The sequence below is a fragment of the Oxyura jamaicensis genome, chromosome 1 (assembly GCF_011077185.1).
Source record: "Oxyura jamaicensis isolate SHBP4307 breed ruddy duck chromosome 1, BPBGC_Ojam_1.0, whole genome shotgun sequence".
NCBI classification, from domain to species: domain Eukaryota; kingdom Metazoa; phylum Chordata; class Aves; order Anseriformes; family Anatidae; genus Oxyura; species Oxyura jamaicensis.
In genome coordinates, this window is record NC_048893.1 from 141,226,204 (window position 1) to 141,248,380 (window position 22,177).

General features: G+C 39.7%; 1 protein-coding gene across 7 annotated transcripts in view; it reads right to left on the minus strand.

The window, feature by feature from the left end:
- Positions 1–9,006: 9,006 nt before the first annotated feature.
- SEPTIN10 (septin 10) overlaps positions 9,007–22,177 on the minus strand; it is a 29,088-nt gene continuing 15,917 nt past the window's right edge. For all 7 annotated transcript variants that reach the window (XM_035317211.1, XM_035317205.1, XM_035317218.1 and 4 more), the window contains 3 exons: positions 14,487–14,619; positions 11,471–11,658; positions 9,007–9,891 (listed from right to left, as the gene is read on the minus strand). In XM_035317211.1, the coding sequence (XP_035173102.1) occupies positions 9,876–9,891; positions 11,471–11,658; positions 14,487–14,619 (337 nt within the window). In that variant the 3' untranslated portion in view covers positions 9,007–9,875. The remainder of the gene's footprint in view (positions 9,892–11,470; positions 11,659–14,486; positions 14,620–22,177) is intronic.

Consider the following 22,177-nt stretch of genomic DNA (forward strand, 5'->3'; position numbering starts at 1 on the left):
GCCTCAGCATCACCTCTTTATTGGTCGTGCCTAATGTGATGCATCCTTGGGCACTGCCGGATGCTCCAGCAGCTGTTGGAGCACTATCTCCCCTCATTCCTCTGATGCTGCCCAAGCTAAGGGCTCAGAGAGCTGCGAGCAGTTTCAGAGCAGGCACGGCTGCACCCCAGCCCCATCCAGGCAGGGAGTGAGCAGCTGGCCACTGCGGGGACAGGGACACCCACCCGGGAGCTCATCAGTCATAAAGCACTTGCTAAATGGTCATACAGTGATTTATTTTGTCATTAGCCTTATCTCGCTTTGTAAAACTGACTTAGTTTCTAAACTACATTAGGTTTTGCACTTTCATTAATCTCCCCAGCTTGAGAGACTAGATTAACCTTTCTGAGGACAAAAGAATCTCCTTTTTTTTTTTTTTTTTTTTTTTTTTTTTTTTTTTTTTTCACGATCAAGCAAGTTGAGGCCCTTTTTTGCTCACATTTTCTTTTACTAAAGCACATTTATGTTTGCAAGAATAAGTTGGTGGGTGTGCATCCCCGTAACCCAATCATCAGGAAATTTTTCTACCTGCTCTCTCTGCTAATTTTTGTACGGGAGCCTTCCTGCCACATCCCAGACGTTAATAAAATTGGAAATGAGCTGCACTGAGAATGTACGCATGAGACAGAGAAACCCAATGAGGAACTGTCCCTCATATCAATAAAATCTGCCGCATTTCTCCAGGCAGTATGTGAAATATAGTGGGCATATAATACACCCAGCAATAAAAGGCTGCCATGTGACTCCCCAGCACCCAGGGAGCTATCATTTTCAATTAGGAAAAAGGCCTCTGGCATGCGATGAAGACGGCAGAAGAGCCGAACACGGTTAAGGTGAAATTTAGTTTCATTACGGCTCGATGCAGATTAGTTCGCCTTTGTCTTCGCACCGCGTCCCTCCGCCGTGCAGGAGGGGACTTGGCGGTGTCGGCTCTGCTAACGGCCCGGGTGCACTTGCGACTGAAGAGAGGATACCCGAAAATAATGCTTTTAGGAGGCATGCAGCATGACATGACTTTTGGAGAAAGTCAAAAATTACCATCCTCGCTGAGCAGAAGCTGTAATTTAGACATAAATGTGTTTTTAGGGTGCTGAATAGCAAGGCCAGTAATCATTTCTGGATGTGAACGCAGCCCATTTTCTGTTTAGAAGGGCTTCAGGCTTGATTTTAGCCCCTCTAAGGCATCAGCTTTCCTTGGTCCAAGCTGGGGTAGGATAAATTTAAAGATCCGCCCATGGGGCCTGCCCTTTTCCCACTGCTGGGGCTGTCAACCACACCGACGATGCATTTGCGAAGGGAAGGCAGGCACACTGCCAAATCCAACTCTGACTTAATAAAATTACACCAAATCCAATATATTACTCCGAACACATCTCTTTAACGTCTCACTTAAATCTCCATCGTATCCTAATAAGTTTAACTTGGTTTTTACCTCAGGTTTCCAGGCGGAGCAGGCCTGAAGCGAAGCAGGCCGCCCGGGCTCTTGGCACCCACCCCACGTTTGCTCACGCCTTAAGGGAGGCTTCGTCCTGGCTGGCATTTAGCAGAAGTGCAATTTTTCCAAAGAGAAGTCGATGAACTTCCCATCCCGATGGGGAATCAGACAAAAGGATATCACTGTCCTACAGAGATGCTCTCAGCTTTACACACCAAATGTGAAGTTATTGCAGCACCTCCACGGGAGAAGTTTGTACATACAGGTCAGGGTTCTCCCTAAAAGAAAAATGTAAGGCAAGCCTTTGATTTTTAATTCTCTAAATGATCAGACAAATAGTCTCTTGGATTTGAGCAGCTAGTAGAGTAAAAATCTGTCTGTGCTTTCTCACCCACTGGAATCACTGAGATTAGCAAAAAAAAAAAAAAAAAAAAAAAAAAAAGCAAAAAACTATTAAATGTCTATTGTCAACACAAGTCATTTCCAAGATCATTGCAACCCCTTCTCAGGCTTGTTGAGGTGGGGTGTGAGATGCACGTGCTCCTCCTGGGTCCATAGAGGCTAATCATGTGAAGGAGTGCTGGCTTTCGACACCACTGGTGACACCAGGGAGCAAAGGGCACTGTGTTTTAACGACAGGCCCACCACGGCGCCTGGCTCTCTTGCAGGACCCAGCCTAAATGACCCAGATGGGGTCGCTCATCAACACGAGCACAAGACATGACCTCACGGCCTTGGATGCGAGGCAAGACACCCCGCCGATTTGTCACCGCTTCGTTTCGTTAGGGCGGGTAACGAGAGAACAGCCTCGTTGGGAGCACGTGTCCTGGCAGACGGCCGAGATGTCAAGCTGATGTCTTATTACTCTTTACAGAAAATAGCAAGTTGCATTTGGAGCCAATATGGAACTGGGAGGTGTCGGAATCAAAAGTGAGGACAGGGAAATATTACAGCAGGACCTGGAAAGTTTGCAAACCCTGCATGGACAAAAAAAAGCCATGAAGTTCAAGCTGGGGAGGGAGCAGTCCAACATACCTGGGGAAAATAATCACAGGCATGCCATGAAGTAGGTACTCAGAAAGGACCTGTTCCCTCCACCTGTCCCTCCGGACGGTGCCCCAGCCGTCCTCCTGCCATCAGTCCCCTGCTGCCCCTGGGACTGCTGTTATTTGGGCATCCATGGTCCCAGGGCATCAGGAGGCTGTGGGTGTCAGAGCGAGAGCACGCCGACCTACTCGAGCCCCAGCACAAAGCATTTCATCGCACCCAGAGGAACAACTGTGGAGAATGAAATGGAATTCACTGTTTTATTTCATGGGGTTTTGCTCAGAAAGGAGAAGAAAACACCTTCACATTGCTAAGAATTGTTTTGTGCTTTATTTGACTGTAATACCAAGCTCTTTCCCATCAGGAAACTGTAGGAAATTGCCAGCAGGTAGTTTGTTCCTCTCCAGGTAAATGAGATGTCAGTGGGGAAGTCTCTCCTCCTGCAACAGCTGGTGAGGAGTTATTTCTTCCAATATCCCTACAATGTGCTCTAGAGGGACTGCTCCCATCCTATGCCCACCCTAAAAGGACCAGACATCACTCCTCCAGCCCTACAAGATGTCATCACATCAGAAATCCCAGGGACTTCTTTCTCCTAAGAAGGAAGTCTTCTGATGTATGTGTTGTCTCACCTGGTTATAGCTGCACTTTTAACCTCTACCTTTCACACCTGGCCTGAGAAAACATTACAGAATATTGCAGGAGGAAGCAGTGAGCATCTGCACAGTGCCTGGCAGAGCCAGCGCATCCTCCTGCTCTGGTGCTGACAGTAAGTGCAAGAGGGCAGAGGCATCAGCTGTGGAGTTTTTACTTCGAATAATGTTTTATGATGTAAATCACTGAACATATTACTAAAGAGCATTCCTTCACACTTAGGTAAAAGCACATTTTCAGATTCTGAGGCTGAGAATCATCACAAGGAGATTTACTGAGCAAGCAGTTAACTTGGAAGAGGAAGGGTGTGCTGTTACATCTGGTATTAAAAGAAAATAAAATGTGTACAATATGAAAATGCACTGGTCTAAATAAAAACAACAACAATAAACTTCTCATATTTGACAGCTAAGACAAGACAGAAAAATCTCAAAAGTCTTCCCTCTGGAAGATCCAAGTTTTAAAAAACATTGTATGAAACTTGTCGCATTTGGAAGGTTGAGCTCCTGCCATGGCATGCATGCACCAAAGGCTCTCATCTTCACCTTTTCTGGCTGCTCTGTGCCCTTTGGGTTTCTCAAACTAAAGACCTCACGATGTGGCCTTTCACATTTTGTGTTGCTGAATTCTTTGTGCAATTATGATCTTACAGGGACTTTAAATTGCCCAGGGATTTTCCATCCCACTTGCTTCTGGGAAGTAAAATCCTGACAGTCCTTTTTTATTATTATTTATTTATTTTTTCTTTTTTCTCTTTTTTTTTTTTTTCTGTATAAAGTAGGATTTACACAGCTTTTCTTTGCCTATGGGTTTGGTTTTTACACTTAAATATGATTTTTGGTTTACAGCAGGACAGGGCTCCAGAAACTGCAGTCTTTAAAGCATGGTTATTTAGCACCCCTCTCTGGCAACTTGTATAAAATAGACTAAAATGGGCTTTAAAATACAGAGAGGAGAAATATGTAAAAAAAAAAAATGTATTAAATACAAGATTGAGAACAACCACAATATATCTTTCCTTTATAATTTCCCAGAAAATTGTAGTATCCGTTAAAAACAGTCTTTCATGCAAACAGTTGTGGTGTTTCCAAAAACACCATCTCTGGTCTCTCTCTTTTTTTTTTTTTTTTTTTTTTTTTTTCTGAGCAGCTACATCAAAATGTTTTATTTGAAAAATGTCTTAGTGACTATGTTTTAGGTCACTAACAAGTCACACTCACCCATCCATCCGCAGTCTCCCAAGCTGTACAAGGCAGGTCTGTGATTCTGTGATTATGTTTCTAAAAACTGAAACTAACACTTCTGCATGGAGGTCCTCTCTGTCAGAGAGAGCAATGAATTTACTGCTTCAGGTGTGATGTCCTCAGAAACAACTTTTATTTTAGTGCATTTTATAATTTTTTAAAGCTGAAAATCTTTTTTAAAAAGAACACGGGATTCTATGGTTTTGTTTTGTTTTGTTTTGTTTTTAAACACCCAGTCCAGGCAAATTTTAAAACATGGCTTTTATCAATGGGCATACTGGGCTGTAATTCTTTTACTGGCATACTGACAGCAACCTGAGCCAACTGTTTGCAGCCACTGTTCATTCACAGCCTGCAGTGCAGTACCTTTATTTATTGATGCAATAAGCTCTGTCAACACGCAAGCTCCATTATATCACCCACTGAAACTCCTGAGGATCGCTCCTGACCTCAAAGGCAAAGTGCCACATATTCAAAACACATTACTGGCATGAAAGGCCTTATTGGGGAAATCTCCTGTTTCATCTCCCACAGTTACATCTCACTTACAGGAACATTAGCGGCAGTGCCCGCAGGTTATTATGCTTTGTAGTTTCTGTGATCATATTTCCTGTGACTGGATTCATAAACTGGGCTGTTTCCAGCCCCACCAGAGTATTAGGATAGTATTTCCTTGTATGCCAGGATTAATAACTGAGCATCGATTTTGCTGATAATCTTTAAAATTTGGCTTGCTGAATTGTAGCATCCCAATGGGTCTTGGTACACCTCACATTTTCCCTAAGGTTGTTTTCGGGTAGAGAACCCAGGCCAGACCCAGACTTATGAGGGAGCTGCACGCCTTTTGAACCGCTCCTCCTCCTCTGCCAGAGGTGCCCCTGGGTCACAGGATGCCATCAGAGGTTTAGATTGGATACTGGGAAGAATTTCTTCATGGAGAGAGTGGCCAAGCGTCTGAACAGGCTGCCCAGGGAGGTGGTGGCGTCGCCATCCCTGGAGGTATTTAAGAGACATGGAGACGTGGCGCTAAGGGACATGGTTAAGTGGTGGGACTTGGCAAGTCAGGTTGATGGTTGGACTTGGTGATCCTGAAGGTCTTTTCCAACCTCGGTGATTCTACAGTTCTGTGATGTGCAGCCTTCCCAGCAGGGGGAATTTGGGGTGCAGTTTGTTCACAACAGTATTTTCCTCTGAGAAGCTAGTATTAGCAAAAAAGCTTCTGTAACTTCAGAGACAAAACAAACACTCCAATCTCTATCTCCATCCAGACAGGCAGTGAAATTATTTCTCACATTTATACATTTGCATTGTGCATTTGTACATTTTAAATTATTAGGGGTATAGAATGATTTGACCTTGGGGCAAAGCTTGGATGTCATTCATCGACTGTGAACACGGCCATAAAACAGCATCTGCGTTTCGTATTCCTCAGTACAGTTCATCAGTCTCGCCTGCTGCGTTCCTAGATGGCAGCTAGTAAGAATCCTTCGCTGGGGTTTGTAAGCCAGACGAGTGTTTAACAGAATGACAGGGAGGCTAACACACACTGGAGAGGAGGTCGTGACATAGTCTGGCATTTCTCACCTCTCCAGCTGTTTGCACACCTCATCAGGACAGCCCAGCTGGTTCTCCCAAACTGCATCGGGACCGTCACGTTTCCCCAGAAAAGCAAGAGCCTCTACGCTGCCAAACCTCAGCGACTGCAGATCCAGTTCCTCAAGAGCACAGAACTGCTGTAATAACACTGATTCTACGTGGAAGGCATCCCTGCCCATGGCAGGGGGTCAGAACTGGGTGATCTTTAAGGTCCCTTCCAAACCAAACCTTTCTGTGGTTCTACGACTGTTTCAAAATGCATACCCCTTCCTGAGCTATGGGGATAGTTTTAGCTGATAAACAGGAGATTCATAATGCCCTTTCACAACACCACCAGAAGCTGAAACTCTTGGAGCCGCAGAAGTGCAGAACTTCAAGTTCTAAAAAATCACGAGAAACACTATGTGACCGGGAACCCCCTCAGCCTCTTCCTGATGGAAAGCATCAGCCCCTCCGAAAGCACGCAGACTGCTGTGGGGATAAGGCTTTCCTATCGCCAACACGAGGGAATGCAGGAGTTGCCAGCAGGCGAGACCAAGCATTACGTACTGCAGTGGTCTCTTCATGTCAGTCAGGGACCTCAAATCCTGGGGGCCACTCTTTTCAATCCACTTCAATACGCACTTCATCAGGTTACCTATAAGGATGCTAAGGGAGACAGCTCTGAAAGGCTTGCTGAAGCTGAAATAAGCAACAATCACAGCTCTTACTTCACCCACGGATTTTGTTGCAGAAGGCTATCAGGCCAGTCAAGCATGATTTCCCCTTCGTGAATCCAGGCTGACTAGTTCCTACTCCCAGTCACCCTTAAATACCTTGTGTGACAGCAACGGGACGCAGCTGGGGCTTTTCTAGCTGTGCAGATGACATACAGAATGACTGTGAGCAATTAAAACAACCGGGATCTTTGGCAACTTGTAAACACTTTGGTACAACAGAAAGCTTTCAAATCAAGAAAATGTAAAAAATAAGCCCACGCAAAATTGAAAATAATATACACACACACACACACCTGGAGGCTAAGATGAGACTGAGGTGAATTAAAATACCTTTGACACTTGAGGGAAATCCCGAAGATCCAGGAGTAGAACTCAGCATTCCTGGACCTTAGGTCAATGTTTGCTTTTGTCTCTTGCTACACAAAATAGAAGTGATAATAAATTTATCAAAATGAAGTTACAAGATTATAAAACACACTAGAAAATGCTTATTTTCAGTACTTTAATCCTCTTCAGTTCAGCACATGCTTGATTTGCTAGTCATAGCTGACAGAATGGAAGTGGCATCCTTCGAGCGCACCCTAGTGAAAGTAGTGCTGGAAGCAGCGCCGTGCTACTTTGACAGAAGGGACTGGACTTAAAAATATATACAGGAAAATAAGAAGAGACAGATCCTCAGTACCTTATAAAAATCCTAATGGGTAATTGGCCTGGCTGAATTGCACTAAATTATTTTCTGCTGTGAGTCATGAATGTGAACTGTGCAAGTCTTTCACAATGGTCTTGAGAAGCAGTCATTTTTCTTTTATTGTCCTTTCTGTACAGAAACGTTGCTAGTATTACGGAAAAGGTTCGTGTTTCCATAATTTAGAATGATCCAGTAAAGCCCACAACACGCTTAATTTTGTAAGAGTGGTGTATTTCTACTTCCACAGCACAACTCCCAATGTTTCCGTCATCAAATACGTTGGCAATGCTACCCTGTTAGCAAGAGATTAAGGTAAAAACATGAATGCGTCCTGGCTGTGTCTTCTCATGGTAGTTATTTGAAGATATAGCTAAGAACAAATACACCAAATATATATGGAAAGGATCTAAAAAGGCAAAGGTTTTGCAAGGGAACAGATGTCAGAGTAGCCACTACAGAATCCGTGACAATAGGGACCTTTTATTAGGTCTTGAAAGCATTTCATCTGCAAGATGAATCTCTCGGAAGCGTTCAATTAAAAAGCACATAGCTAACATAAGCTACAGTGAAATATTTTTTATTTTTATTTACTACCACTATTCGTTCTCCTTTTTCAGGGGATACTGCTAGCTGTTCCTTTGTAATTCCCTTTGACTGTCAGGTTGTGATGTGCACTTGCGTGCTTATCTGGTATCTAATCTTCAGGGTAACTTACACAAAATCATTATGGAATCTCTTGCACCTACAGATGACTCTCCATCGCTTGAATGAATCTCATGAAAAAAAAAAAAAAAAAGAAAAACCCTTGTTCTCTGAGATCACCCTGTGCTACAACTGAACTAACAAACTCCCTTCAGCTGTTGCCTGTTGCAGAGCCCCATGCAGGTGCCAGCACCAGTTCAGTTTTGCCGCCGAGTCCTCCAGAGCCCACGTGGACCCCCCAGGCTAACACGGGCACCCCCGCATAAACCAATCCTGACCTCAATGTGGTATCATACAGCATTATTCACAGTTCCCAGCCGTCGCAGCATAGCACATCCTCCAGTACCGGCCAGGCACAGAGCTATTGAGGGCAAACTGCTTAACCATCTCCAGCTTCGTCCCAGCAAAGAGGCCCCACTACAACCAGCGAAGTCCATCTTTCAATGCAGCAAAACAAACCCAGGGCCTGGCCCTGGCCAGTTTTCTTCTCATGGAAGAAGTGTCAGTTAGATGCTGGCTTAGTTGCTCTTAACCTTTCCCTCCTATGTTACAGGCTGCTTTGGCTGTGGAACTGGCTGAATTAGCTGTTTGAGCCTTTCCTGACCAATTAAGGGTTTACATACCAATATTCCTTCCCATTGCTATGGAACTGAAGGAAAACCATCTTATGGCGAGCGCTCTGTGAATAAAATAGACAAATCCTGGTCTTAAGTACAGTGGTCTATGGCAAGTCATATCGCCTTTCCAGCACAGCATTCACACTCACCTAGTTTTTCCAATCGATAAAAGACTCAAGATACTTTAAACAGATGCTTTTATGCTTTTCCAGACTAATGTGGAATCTTACTCCTTGTTTTTAATAACATGAGAGGGAGAGGAAGATAAACAACAAAAGCGCTTAAGCAAGGTATTTTATTTCTATCAACTGAACGCTTTGTTTTTTAGAAGTCATACAAAACACCTGCAGAGAATTTCACCTCTCAGAGAACATTTCCCATTAGTTGCAACTACTGAAAATACAAAAACATCTGAAACTTGTTTCAACCTGAAGCTCTTTAAGTTTTTTGTAAAATTTCATCTCTGGTGTAACTGAGCACCAGTCACAAGCAACAAGAAGTTGTAGGTACTTTCCAAATTGTTAGTAATGTCAGATAAAATACCATGCAACAGTGCAGCACTGCAAAAATATCTCAGTAAGTTTTGATTACAAAGGTTACATTGGAAAAATAGGACAGTGCTTGTACATAAAAGCCTATAAATAAACCAGTCAGCAACATCAGTAAATGGTTGCACCATGTCAGCAGTTGTATTAAATAATATTTAGTAGACTAATCTACCAAACCATGTGAAATAATAATTCTTTAGAAAATAATTCTTTAGAAAGGTTATAGTAGATATATTCACTGAATACTTTTGTACTACAGCATTCATATTATGAATGGAACTCTTCGTGGCATACGCATTTTCTTTGGGACAATGCACTTAAAATGAATGCAGGTTGGCCACGTACGTAAAGTAAGTGCACCTCAAGGCAGACACATCCTATAAAGTCCACGGTGACACTGTCAGTAATTGCCACACTGTATGCGTGTGGATCATGTTTAAAAATACTTCTCTTGCAGCCCGTGGCAACAAGAGAGATTCTCCAATTCCTTTAGTAAGAAACCGCAACTCCTTCAGCTCCAAAAGCACTCTGTGAATCATGGCTTCCTCAGGAGAAATTATCAATATTGCTTCTTCTATCAGCAGCATTACACAAAGCCGGAACTGAAAAACAAAACCAGGCATATGAACTGTACCATACTCTGAAGAAATAAAGCTAAAACAGAGAAAACAAATCTGGAAATCTTCTCAACTTGAGAGTTAACCGCAACAGTACACATATTGACTTACGTTACCAATGATTCCACTTTCATATATAATTCCAATTTCTCCTATGAAGACGTGCTGAGAGAGATGGGGGTGTTCAGCCTGAAGACGAGAAGGCTCCAGGGAGACCTCATGGCACCTTTTCATTACTTAAAGGGGGATTATAAAAAAGATGAAGAGCATCTTTTTGTTCAGGCAGACAATGACAGGACAAGAAGGAACGGTTTTAAACTAAAAGAGGGGAGAGATTTAGATTAGATATTAGGAGGAAATTCCTCACTCAGAGGTGGTGAGGCACTGGCACAGGCTGCCCAGAGAAGCTGTGGATGCCCCGTCCCTGGAGGTGTTCAAGGCCAGGCTGGATGGGGCTTTGGGCAGCCTGGTCTGGTGGGAGGTGGCAGGGGGGTTGGAACAACGTTATCTTTAAGATCCTTTCTGATCCTTCTATGATTCTACGAAAAAGGAGTCTAGGAAAAGGAACTTAGTAACAACTTAGTAATATTACTCAAATTTTTTTTAAAAAAAAAGGGGGCGGGGGGCCCCCAAAACCAAAAGCAGGCTGCTAGCATACATCCCCAAAATGTCAAAGCTGTCCTGCTGATATTTGTGGCAGTAGGTGCATCTATGTAGCTTCTGAAGTTTTTCATAATCTAGCAGTTATGCATAACTTGAGTACAACAAATTCTCCTTTCAATTGCAACAAGACATTAACCAACCCAGTTTTATCTGCAGTAAAGTTGTAACCTACCAGGATCAGAAAATAATAAATTAACTGACAACATCCCTTGTTTTTGTTATTTTATTTAATGTCTATTTATGAAGATGAGCATGTTGTTCTGGAGACTACCTTCCAACGTCTTTCTAAAATTTCACAATTTGTTCAAGCTTTTATTTTTTGGTGGAGAGGGAAGAAACATCAATAAGCTCTGAATGTGAGATGTGTATCAGGTCATACTCCGCACTTGGTGTAATTTTACAGCCAATTTTATCAAGCTCTCCTCTCAAAAGTCTGCAATAGGAAGACACATCCAGTATCATGGGACAACAGCAGTTGAACAGCTTCATAAAACTAACATATGCTACATTCAAAACCTGAGTGCTGCAATCAAATACTATTTCTGGAATTCCCTGGGTGAATTTCTCTCCCTCTCTAACTTCTCCCTCTCGCTCTGCTTGTGAACATTCACAGTTTCTTCATTTCTGATATCAAAGCACAGGAGTTCAAGTAGAAAACCTTGTTCCCTTAATGGGGGGAAAGAAAAAAAGAAATAGAATAGACAGCAATTACTCCAAGTGTTTATCTTAGAGCCAGAGATCCAAGCATGATAGTATTTTACACACTTCTATCTTCTTAGCACATAACAGAATAAGCACACACTTGTACCTTTTCTAAAAGATTACTAAAAGTTCTGTTACAAAAGTGAAACGTAAAGAATTTTTTTTACTGCCATTTCTGATGACTAGCATCAGCACTTACTTTTTGCGGTCCTTGTCTCTCTTCAGACTAACAGGAGTAGAGACAAATGCTTGTGTTTGGAGTAATTCTGCATTAGCTTTCTTCTTATTAAACATGGCAATGTCATCTTCTAGAGCTTTTTTCTTTTTCTCTAATTTCAGTTTCTCTTCCTGATGCATTAGCATAAGGTGTTCTAATTTAGTCTGTATCTGTTTAAAGAAAGCACAAAAAATGCATTTCCAACTCGTAACACAAGGTGGGGATGTCACAAAACAGATGCACAGCAATTAAACATAATAAAAGCTACCTCAGCTTGCATTGAAAAATCAACACAAAATCGCACTTCTTTCCCAAAACTGAGAAGACTAAAAATCAACAACCCAGAAGAATAATATTTATATCAGATGGTTCTCTTGGATGCCAGGTGACTGCATACAAAGGAAGGGGTGAAAACCATGGAAGGCACTAAGTTAGATTTACTATGGGATATACCTTTATTAGATCAAAAATAAGGAGTTCTTTAGATAGGAAACAATCACCAATAAAATTATTAAATGAGGATGGGTCAGGCAAAATCTGCTTCCCTATAACCAGATGGACAAGAAACCATACATACCTTAGTTGTGCAGGTATGTATTTTAAAATGTTTATTAATTACATGTATATATTAATACGTACACACACGGTAAGTCTGTTCGGGAGAGTTACTTGTGAGCTGCCAGCAGTTAACTGCTTTTCTGCAGCAATAACGCTTTGACTGTTCTTTTGATGTGTTACCGGATCCTGCTCTTGGGAAGTACTGGATCAGCTTAAACATACTGTGTAGCTGCGCGTGACAACCAAAGGGTGCTGCACGCCTCACTTCCACACTCCCCATCTACCTCCCACATTCACCTAAAATCCTGCTTTGGTATCCTTGTGACCAGCTGGATCAAGACGCTGATCTGGCTGAAAACTGCAACCCTACCGAAATACCCCTGGATTTCGATTGTGTCCTATCTCCGATCCAGCTGAAAAGACTGAACATTTACAATCCACATGCGTAGCCGCAGACTCAAGTGAACTACAGCGCTTGCTGAGTACAACATTTGTGCCCCTAACTTACATAAATATAGAAGTGGTATAACTCAGCCTGAGTTCAGCTACTCTGGTACAAAAAGCAGTGAGATTTATTTCCATCTTGAGAGAAGAAGGAACTAAGAAGTAACTATAACTAATACTATAAATGTATCAGTTTGCCTATCCTTTATAGCAGAGCTGTCAGATTTTATAAACACGTGTGTGTGTATGTATCCTTTCATTATTTAATTAATTACAACAGTTAATCAGATGCATTGCTGCACTGGGTCTGGCTGGCATGGAGTTAGCGTTCCCCACAGCAAACATAAGGTCCTACGCAATCCTAGGCTTAATTGTACCACGCAGGAGCAGTAATACTGCACATTGTGACTGCAAGTTTCTTCTACATGAAAGACATGAAAGTAATCTCAGGTACAACAGAAACTCCTGCTTTTCTTTCGTTTCCATACACGCAGACGTGCTTCTGGGAGAGCAAGCAGCGAGAGCATATGACCAATGTTCTTTAGAAGTGACTGCATTATCATTTCCTCGCATCAGGAACTGGGAAAACTGATATCCATAATTCAATGGCAGTATGCAGAGCTCAGAAACTGCGTGGTAGAAAGCACAGAAGGGAAAGTATCAAAGGGTATCACAGACAATGTGCAAGACCTCGCTGTGCCTATTTGGAACGCAGCCAAATATTATTACAGCTGGATAGCCTCGCACTCAGAACAATTGAGCCTGATTTTTTTTTTCCTCCACCTGGAGCACAGGGGATTTAACAGGTTTAGAAAACAAAATACTCCTCGTATTTAAAATGTGCATCTGAACATCTTGCAAAGAAGTGCTGCATCTTTGCTGGGAGACTGAGGTACGGAAACGAACATTAATAAACAAACAGATTTCCAATTTCAATTAAACCACTGTTTGAATATAAATGCATATGACCATGACAGAGTCTGGCAGAAAGTAGATCAGAAAATCCTGTTTGGCTGGTGCAGTTTAACAGAACTAAATCTTCGACGACACATTCAAGAAGGGTTCCACATTCCCAAATTCCAGGTATTTGACATTAGATAGGGATCTAGAAGTTGTAATATAATTATTTTTTTGTCCCCTGCTAAAACTCTTAAGGTACTTGGAAACAGATTTAAAAAATGCTTTCAAACCTCTCAAATGGAGGTTGAGAATATATTAAGTAACTGAACCTGGAGGCCATACAAGCATATATGCCCTACTACTTGAGATGAAAAACAACCCATGTTTTTTTTTTCCTGAAATCTCGGTTTTACAGTGAAATGATTCGATAAAACATACCTTTAAATTACTGACACAATGACCTTACACCCAAAGTAAGGTATATAAATTGATGAGCATCTTCTAAAGCACTAAATAAGACACTTTCCCGTATTTTCAAAACGTTTCAAAAACTTACCACAATTTAATCAATCTCCTATTGTATTTTAACACTCAGACAACAGCTGTTATGGCACTCTTTTCTGCTTAAAACCTCACCACTAAATTCATTTCTACCACAATGTACAAAAAAATGCAATTGCATGGTACAATAGCGACTAGGCCACAGTTAACCATTGTGAATTGCCAAAATGTGATTTTTAGAGGCCCCTGTATGCAGCCTATTCTTCCAACACCTATGCAAAGCACCTACTGTACTGATACACATAACCATTATATTCATCACTCTCTTACGTCACCGTATTTCTTCCTACTCTACCAACTTGGTCCCAGCTATCCACGAAAACTTACAGATCATAAACTCTCTCACCCCAAAAAAGACTGATTGGACTAGCAAATAAGTGGCAGTGGCAATCTGCTAATGTAATCTGTGTAATCAGTCTACTTCTGATTTTAAGTATTATTGCCACATAAATAATAGACAATTATAAAGATCAACGCGTGATTTTGCTAGGAACAAATCACAGCAAACAAACTTGACACAGATAGGCATGCTTACTTGTTGCTCTGCTTCTTTCAATATTGTTTCTTTCTCCTTCATTCTCTGCACAAAATGTTGTCTCATCTCCTCCTCTTTTCCTTGCAGCTCAAGGTAGAACTCGTGTCTCTTTGCCTCATAGGCTTCCTGCAGACTGAAGTCCAAAAGTGTTAGCAAGTCTCTAGCATGCTTCTTTGTTCTATCTGGAAAACTAACAACTGGGAACATTATTTAAACAATTCATATCCATATGAAATAATAACTATCACAGTTCTCCACATAAAAATTCATAAACAAACTTCAGTAGAAAGTTTCTTTCAGTAGAAACCTTCTAAATTTTGATGTAAGTAAACATCCCTACATAAAATTATTTAAGCTAACGGATCCAGGGTACTTTTTATTACAAAGTAAATAAAGCATGTTAGGAAAATCGTGTTCTAAAAGACGGGAGCGTTATAACTTTCTGCCTCCAACATGAATAATAATCTTTTTCTTGAAGTTACTTATTAATAAAGGCGCTAAAATTGCCAGGAAATTCCCCCAAAATTTCTGCAAAACGAAACCTCAGTCTTAACATAGGATGTTACAAAAACTGGTTATTCACCCATCACATTATGCACTTGTCTAGCCATATGCTGGACATTTTGTCCAGAAGGATGCTGTCAGAAACAGTACCAAAAGCTTTGCTGAATTCCAAAAAGATTACATCAACTGGCTTCCGCCGGTCAACTAGATGGATAACCTTGTCATAAAGGGAAATTAGGTTCGTTCAACAGGACTTTCCCCTCGTGAACCTGTGCTGGCTGTGACCAAGGACTGCATTGTCTTTCAAGTGTTTTTCAGTAACTCCCAGAATAATCTTCTCCATAATTGTAACAGGCACTGAAGTGAGACTGGCAGGCCTGTGATTACCAGGATCTTCTTTCCCACCCTTCTTGAAAACTGGGACAACACCTGCCAGCTTCCAGTCAGCTGGGACCTCTCCAGATTCCCAAGACCATTGAAAAATAATTGAGAGGTCTCACAATGACATCAGTGGGTATTTTTAGTATCTTATGCCTTTCTTCCCATTTTTTCTAAACTTACTCTACTAGACATCCACATGCAAGACAATTTTATTTCCTTTGAAAAACAGGTACTTGAAATTGAGAAGCTTATTTTGTATCAAAGCATATGATAGCACACTAAAAGGTGCTGATAATTTATACAAATACTACCACAGATTTGGTATTTTTGAGGTACGCACCACAACTTTCTGCCAGCACCGTGGAGACAGGAAAGTTGTTCTTCTCAGTTAAAAAAGAATACAGCCTGTGTACAGATATAATTCATACCCCAAAGAGCAGGTTACATTTGAAAAGCATCCCTATTTGGTGACGCAAGTCTTCCAACAAAACATTTACCACACAACATCTTTAAATCACAGTTCCACAAAAGCAGAACTGGCGGATCAGAGCTGTGATTGTTGTTATTACAAAACCAAAAGGATCTCCCCAGCGTAGGGCTTACAGGTCAAAACACTGATAATATTCTCTTTATTCTGGGGCTATTCTTGTATACCACTCAACACTTCCTGAAAGCTGACTAGTCAGCCTTTCTCAGTTACCACGAGTTGCTATTCCTTTGCCAGGAATCTCAAGTCTTTCATTCTGATTTAAATATATGCTTTTATATATATAAATATAAAATACTTTGAACTGCTTTATATTATTAATATATTAATTTAAATTTAAATGCATTATACACACACTTTTGAACCCATTTTTAAGTCTCATTCTTAATTTTTTACTATTTTTATTGAAAGGGTTCTTAAATGGAAGGACTTATGACACAGGACATCTAAAAACTTAGTAATTGGAGTAAAAGCAAGATGAAATATCTCTTATTTATTTAAACTTAGGATGACCAGACAATTTCCCAATCCCGAAGTTACAAAGTTTTATTAAAAATATAAAGAGAGTCAAAGCACTTTTCCTATCCTACGTTATTTGAGCCACACGTTGCAACTAAACAAAATTTTGTTTTGTTTTTTAAATCAGCTGTGAACTAAGGTAGGTCATCCTGAAATTGTATCTACCGCTTGAAACAAGGGCATGGTTTTCACACAGGAATATTAATTCACAGTATCTTTGAGTTTAGACAGCATATGCACTAACAACAAAGCCATAGCACTGAATATTCAAATGCTAAGTCTCACTATGTACCAGTGCTGCTAGCAGACTGCCTTCGGGTGCAATAAAGAAAAACAGAAAAAGGAAAAAAAATACAAAATAAAAACTAAAGCAAAGCTAGACTAAAAGTAACTAAATGACTAAAGTAACATGCTGCAATTGCACCTTTATTTCAGAATGTGCACATTTTTAGACTCAGTCTAAGCTAGCTTATCAGGTAAAATCAGCAAAGGAGCTGCCACGGTATTAGTAATATCTTAACATTGTAGACTCTGGATTTACTAAATAATCAAATGAAATGTTTAAAGAATATGAGAAACAAAAATGTGCTTTTAAATCCCCCCTCCCCCTCAACTGACTTGTTTTGGAAATCACAAAGAAAATTAAAGCACTTTCTGTGTTTGGCATGTCAGCAGCATGAAGACCTAAAGAGTCTTTGGTTTTAGCAGCAGGGATGGGAGGTGGAAATAGTTCACCAGATTGTAAGCCAACAGGATCTTTTCAACATTACTGCATACATTACTTGCAGTAAAACACTTTTCAGTTTACCTGAAGATTGGTCTAACTTTTTCTCATATAGCACATTATGGCAAACAAATTTATGTATTCTCTCACTCTTCTCAGTTGGACCCCTACAATTTTATACCTCATTCCCTGTTTGTGAAGAGAGCATACGCCTTACTAATCCATCACACAGCTTGTAACAGCACCATCACCTACCTTTCTACAGAAGCAAAGCTGTGACAGAGTTTTCCTATCTGTGTAAGACTTAGAACAAGGACGCCTAAAGATAAAGATGCAAATCAGACATGTTCTGTTCATAAATAAAGACTCTAACCGATGTGAATTCAGCTCTTGGTGGAACAGAATTGTTGTGTGCTTCGTGAACTTTGTATAACAGAGATACTCAAGTAATGTTTTAGAGTTTGTTCACTTAAATTTAAAATAATTGTCAATTTTGAAAAATACACTTGGAACTTTTTGAGTAGCATTCCAAAATCAGTTAAAGTATACCAGAAAAAAAATAATAAAGTTAACTAGTGGTACTGTTAGCAGTCCCTTGACTCATTGGATGACTTATGTTGATATAAAGCAACACTTACGATGTGGTAGTTCTAAATATTACCATTTTCCCAACAGGGGCTTGTAAAGCATGTATTTTAGATGGGGTTCAGTCTTGCCATAAGGAAGATAAAATATTTAGCTTGAATGTAAAGATTAACAGTTGGTCAGATGAATGCCATTCCCAAACTTCTTGAGGAAGAAGTCTAATGGCCTTTCAGATATAGGGGTTTCAATTTTTAGAATCATAGAATCATTAAGGTTGGAAAAAGCCCTCCAAGATCATCTGGTCCAAGCATCCCGCTACCAGCAGTAACACCCACTAAACCCTGTCCCTAAGCACCACCTAGAAAATACAGCCAGAGTCATATCATCCCTCCTCTGCACATGACCTCACTCATGTTAATGAATCCTTCCTGTTTTTCTCTCATCATCCTCAAAATAGACTGAAAATCAACATGTTTTTGTTGGGGAACTGCAAGGTCCAAATATTCCAGTTTTAGGGAGGAGTAAAGCACAGAATAAATGGTTGCTCAGATATTGAGAAACTGAGACATTTAAAATGGACAAATTGTACTTTTGAACACAGAAAAACAACTAAAACATAAAACAATTAATATCAGGGAATCCAAACACGCAAGCATACAGTCTGAATATCAATCATTGGCTTTTTCCAATAGACCCAGTCTATCATGTTTCTTCTTTCAAAATTAGCACTTCCCTTAGGCAACAACACAACTTAGATTTAAAAATGCATTTACAAAATGTCCAAATTCAAAGCAGAAATAAGCCTCTCCTCCCTTGAAAACATCTAAGCTTACTAGGCACATATATATTCACACACACACACACGTCTTTCTTCATATTCCAACATGATCAAAGAAACACAAATCTTCTTAAACGTTAAAAGACGATAATGGAAGAAATTCCTAGATTTTACATCCATCAAGTAATGCACAAAATGCTTAAATCATCTCCCAAGTATTCTGCTAACCATTCACTGCATTACACAAATTTTGCAGTAACATGCTTTCCAAGCTCCTTGCTGTCTGGCTGCTTTTCATGGATCAGAAGCCAAATTATATCTACATGACTACATTTAGCCTTAGATGGGATGCACCGTATGATGGATTCTTAATTTTTAAAATGCTTTACCACATATTGTAATGTAATCTGATGTGGTAAATATGTGACTGTAATTCTTATGACCTTTTGGAATAATACCCACTAAATGACTGAACTCTTCATAAAATAAAATGAAATAAAGTTTGCACATTGTTTTTGTAAGGTATATGAATTAGATTCATTAAGCTCCCAAGTACCCGTTACTTTCAGTTATGCTAGTTACTGTTCTCCAATTTGAATACATAATGGTTTGAAAAAAATCCCAGTATAAGCAAGGTGTCCTGGAAGCAGCAAAATTAATAGCCTACATTCTGATGGTATTTTATATTCTACTATTCCTGCAATGATTCTAAAGTCCTACCTACATCTTTACACCTTTTTAACTATATAATTAGTATCCCTTCAGATTTCCTAGGTATTGTGAGTAGCCTCATGGATCTTCCACATGCAGTATCCTTAGGTATTTCCAAATCGCCCATTACCCTCTCACAGTATTACAACACTGCCAAATTCCCAAGAGACACCTGGTAAGAGCTGAGGTCTTCTGTTTTTCCTGCAGTGAGAATATCAATTGGATAATCCCCTGGAAGCAGCCAACACGAGCATCCAACTGAAGTTGGAAAATGGACAGCAGGTTCAGAAGTTATTAGGGAGAGACTGACAGACTGATAATGTAAAATTCAGTTTCCCTGGAATATGGTTAACAAGTAAGTTAATTATTAGAATGCAGTTCCAAATAAACAAAAAGTTAAGTATGACACAAATTCACACACACAAAAAAAGAAAAAATAAAAAAATACATAATTATGGAATTGTTATTTTTAAGAGTGTATACAGGACAGTAATTTTAGACTGCTACTATCTTTATTTTCCCTCTTCATACCTAATAAGGGTACAAACATATTTTCAGTTGCATCCTGAAAGCATCTTTTTCCACATCTTCCATGAAAATCTGGACATAAAAGACTTCAGGTATCCCATAAAAAATAAAGCTTGCCAACATGTGTTATTTTTCCACATTTAAGAGTTAAAACCTTTACAGATGTCTGCCTGTAATTTATCTCACAAGGCACCTGAAAATCCAAGAATGACTGGTTTTGCTTTGCGATGACATACAGTTTTGGATGAATAAATTACTATTTTACTTTTAGATCCATAAGAGTTGTACAGAAACTCCACAAGTCACTTTTTCACAATATGCAAAAATGTAGGGCATGTTAGCTACTCAAATGCTACAAACACCAGTGCTGCCAAAACAGCCAATTACTCAAGTCTAGCAGAAAATTTCTAAATTTACATAAAACAGCCCAATCAGATGACCAAATTTAGCATGTAAGCAGCTACATCTCAGGCATAAAATACAACTTTTCAATATGCATTTAGACCATTATTTATACAAGAGATGTGGAATTCTAAAAATCAGTCATGTACTGTTATGTGTATTAACTAGACTTTAAAACTAAAGCTCTTAGAATCCATGCATATATATTGTAAATATATTTGAGGACAAATAAGATGAATAGAATTCAACAGTACATATTTGCTTACAAGAACACGATAGTCCCTATTCTGAAAGATACTTGAATTCACAAGTCAGCAAAATGGGAACCACTGAACTTCCTCTATGGAAAGAGACATTTTCTATCACACCACTGAGGATACCACACTTGAAGGTTTCATTGGTAGCTCCATAAAGCACCTTACAGATAAGACTAGGTTAGTCTGCTAATTACACCACATACAGATCCTCTGCAGTCTCTTCCCTTTCCTGGTATCATAAAGCTTCTCTCCCAGAAGACCAACTGCCTTCTCTTTCAGACCTCAATGTCATTCACTATGCCACACATACTGGATCCTGTCCCACTTGTTTCTTCCTGTCTCAGTAAGTCTGGGAACAAGTTAATTTTTCTAGATTCTTACGCAGTATTTATTCTCATCCTTCCAAAACAATGACATTTTCAACAACAGACATAATTTACCAAAACTAATTTCTTGCACTGTCTTGCCCCTACATTCTCAAACAAACTGATGTGTAGCGAGCCCCATGTAGAAAACAACACATGAGAGGGAACACAGCTTTTCTCTAACTCCATGAAGGAATTTATTTCTAAACCAACTTCTGATGTGTAAAATACTATGACATTCTGACACAAACCTGCCACTTTTATACTGTAAGCAAAGTGCCAACAGTTTAGGGATGTCGCAAAGACAGTTTTTGAATTTGTGGCATAAAATGTACTTTAATATACATGTTAATTTTTATAATTTAAGAACTCTTATCTTGAAATGGCTGTACACTGAAATTCAAGTTCAGAAAAGCAAAAGGTATGGCAATCAGTACTGCTATAAACACATCTATGTAAAGGCTTTACCTAGATAAAGCAAGTAAGATATCAGCTATCAGCGTATGTTCTTAAACCCAAAGAAATGGTCAATTTCAGTGGGCTTTAAATTTCAGTCACCTCTATTTATGGTCCTCTATTTATGAAAAGAATTTGTTTCCTTCTTGTCAAGTCCAGCGTCTTCCTTGACCACATTATTTATTATTCTTTGAACAAAGTATAAATTAGATCTAGTCAAAGTGAAAGAAATGCCACTCCATCTGAGTTACAGTAACTGCAACTGCTTTACAACTTCTGCATGAAGGACAGGTGAAAGCAAAGAATTTAAGCTGCCAAAAACAATGATTTGGAGGGAAGCTATCTATTTTTACCAGAACAGAATGGGTAAAGACAGTCTGGATCACTAAGCAAAACAAGTAAAAAAACCTGCTGGTTCAAAGCACTAGAAACTGTTCTTAATGCAAATCCATATTTTGTTTTCATGTCTTGTTTAAGTTGGTATTTTCCAAAATAACTATGCAATAATACCACTTTGCTAAATCATGAAGACTTTGAAGACTTCTGAAGCACCAGTTTTTCCCTATCAGCATGTTAACAACTGGCATACTTGCAAAATACAGTCCTACATATAAAATGACCAAAGGAAGTTGCAAAAGGAAAAGGGAGATGACAGAAATTGAAATAAAAGATTAAACAAACTGGATATAGAAATTGTAAATACCTCCTACAGAAAACAGCTTTACCACATGAAACAACCAAGTGTCTCTAACCCTTAATCCTCTGCTTAATTCTCTTTTGGAATCTTTAATAACTTCCTATAGACTAGCAAGAGATTTCTTGACCTGAAAAGGCTAGACACTTGTTATTACAGGAGATAATGTGGGAAGTCAATGGTGTAACCAATGATTCTGCAAACGTTTTTGGTTCATTTCCTTTTGAGTCCAACCAAACCATTGTTCAGAATCAGACATTATTAAGAGAAAAAGTAGAACAGCGTTCTAGTGTATAATGA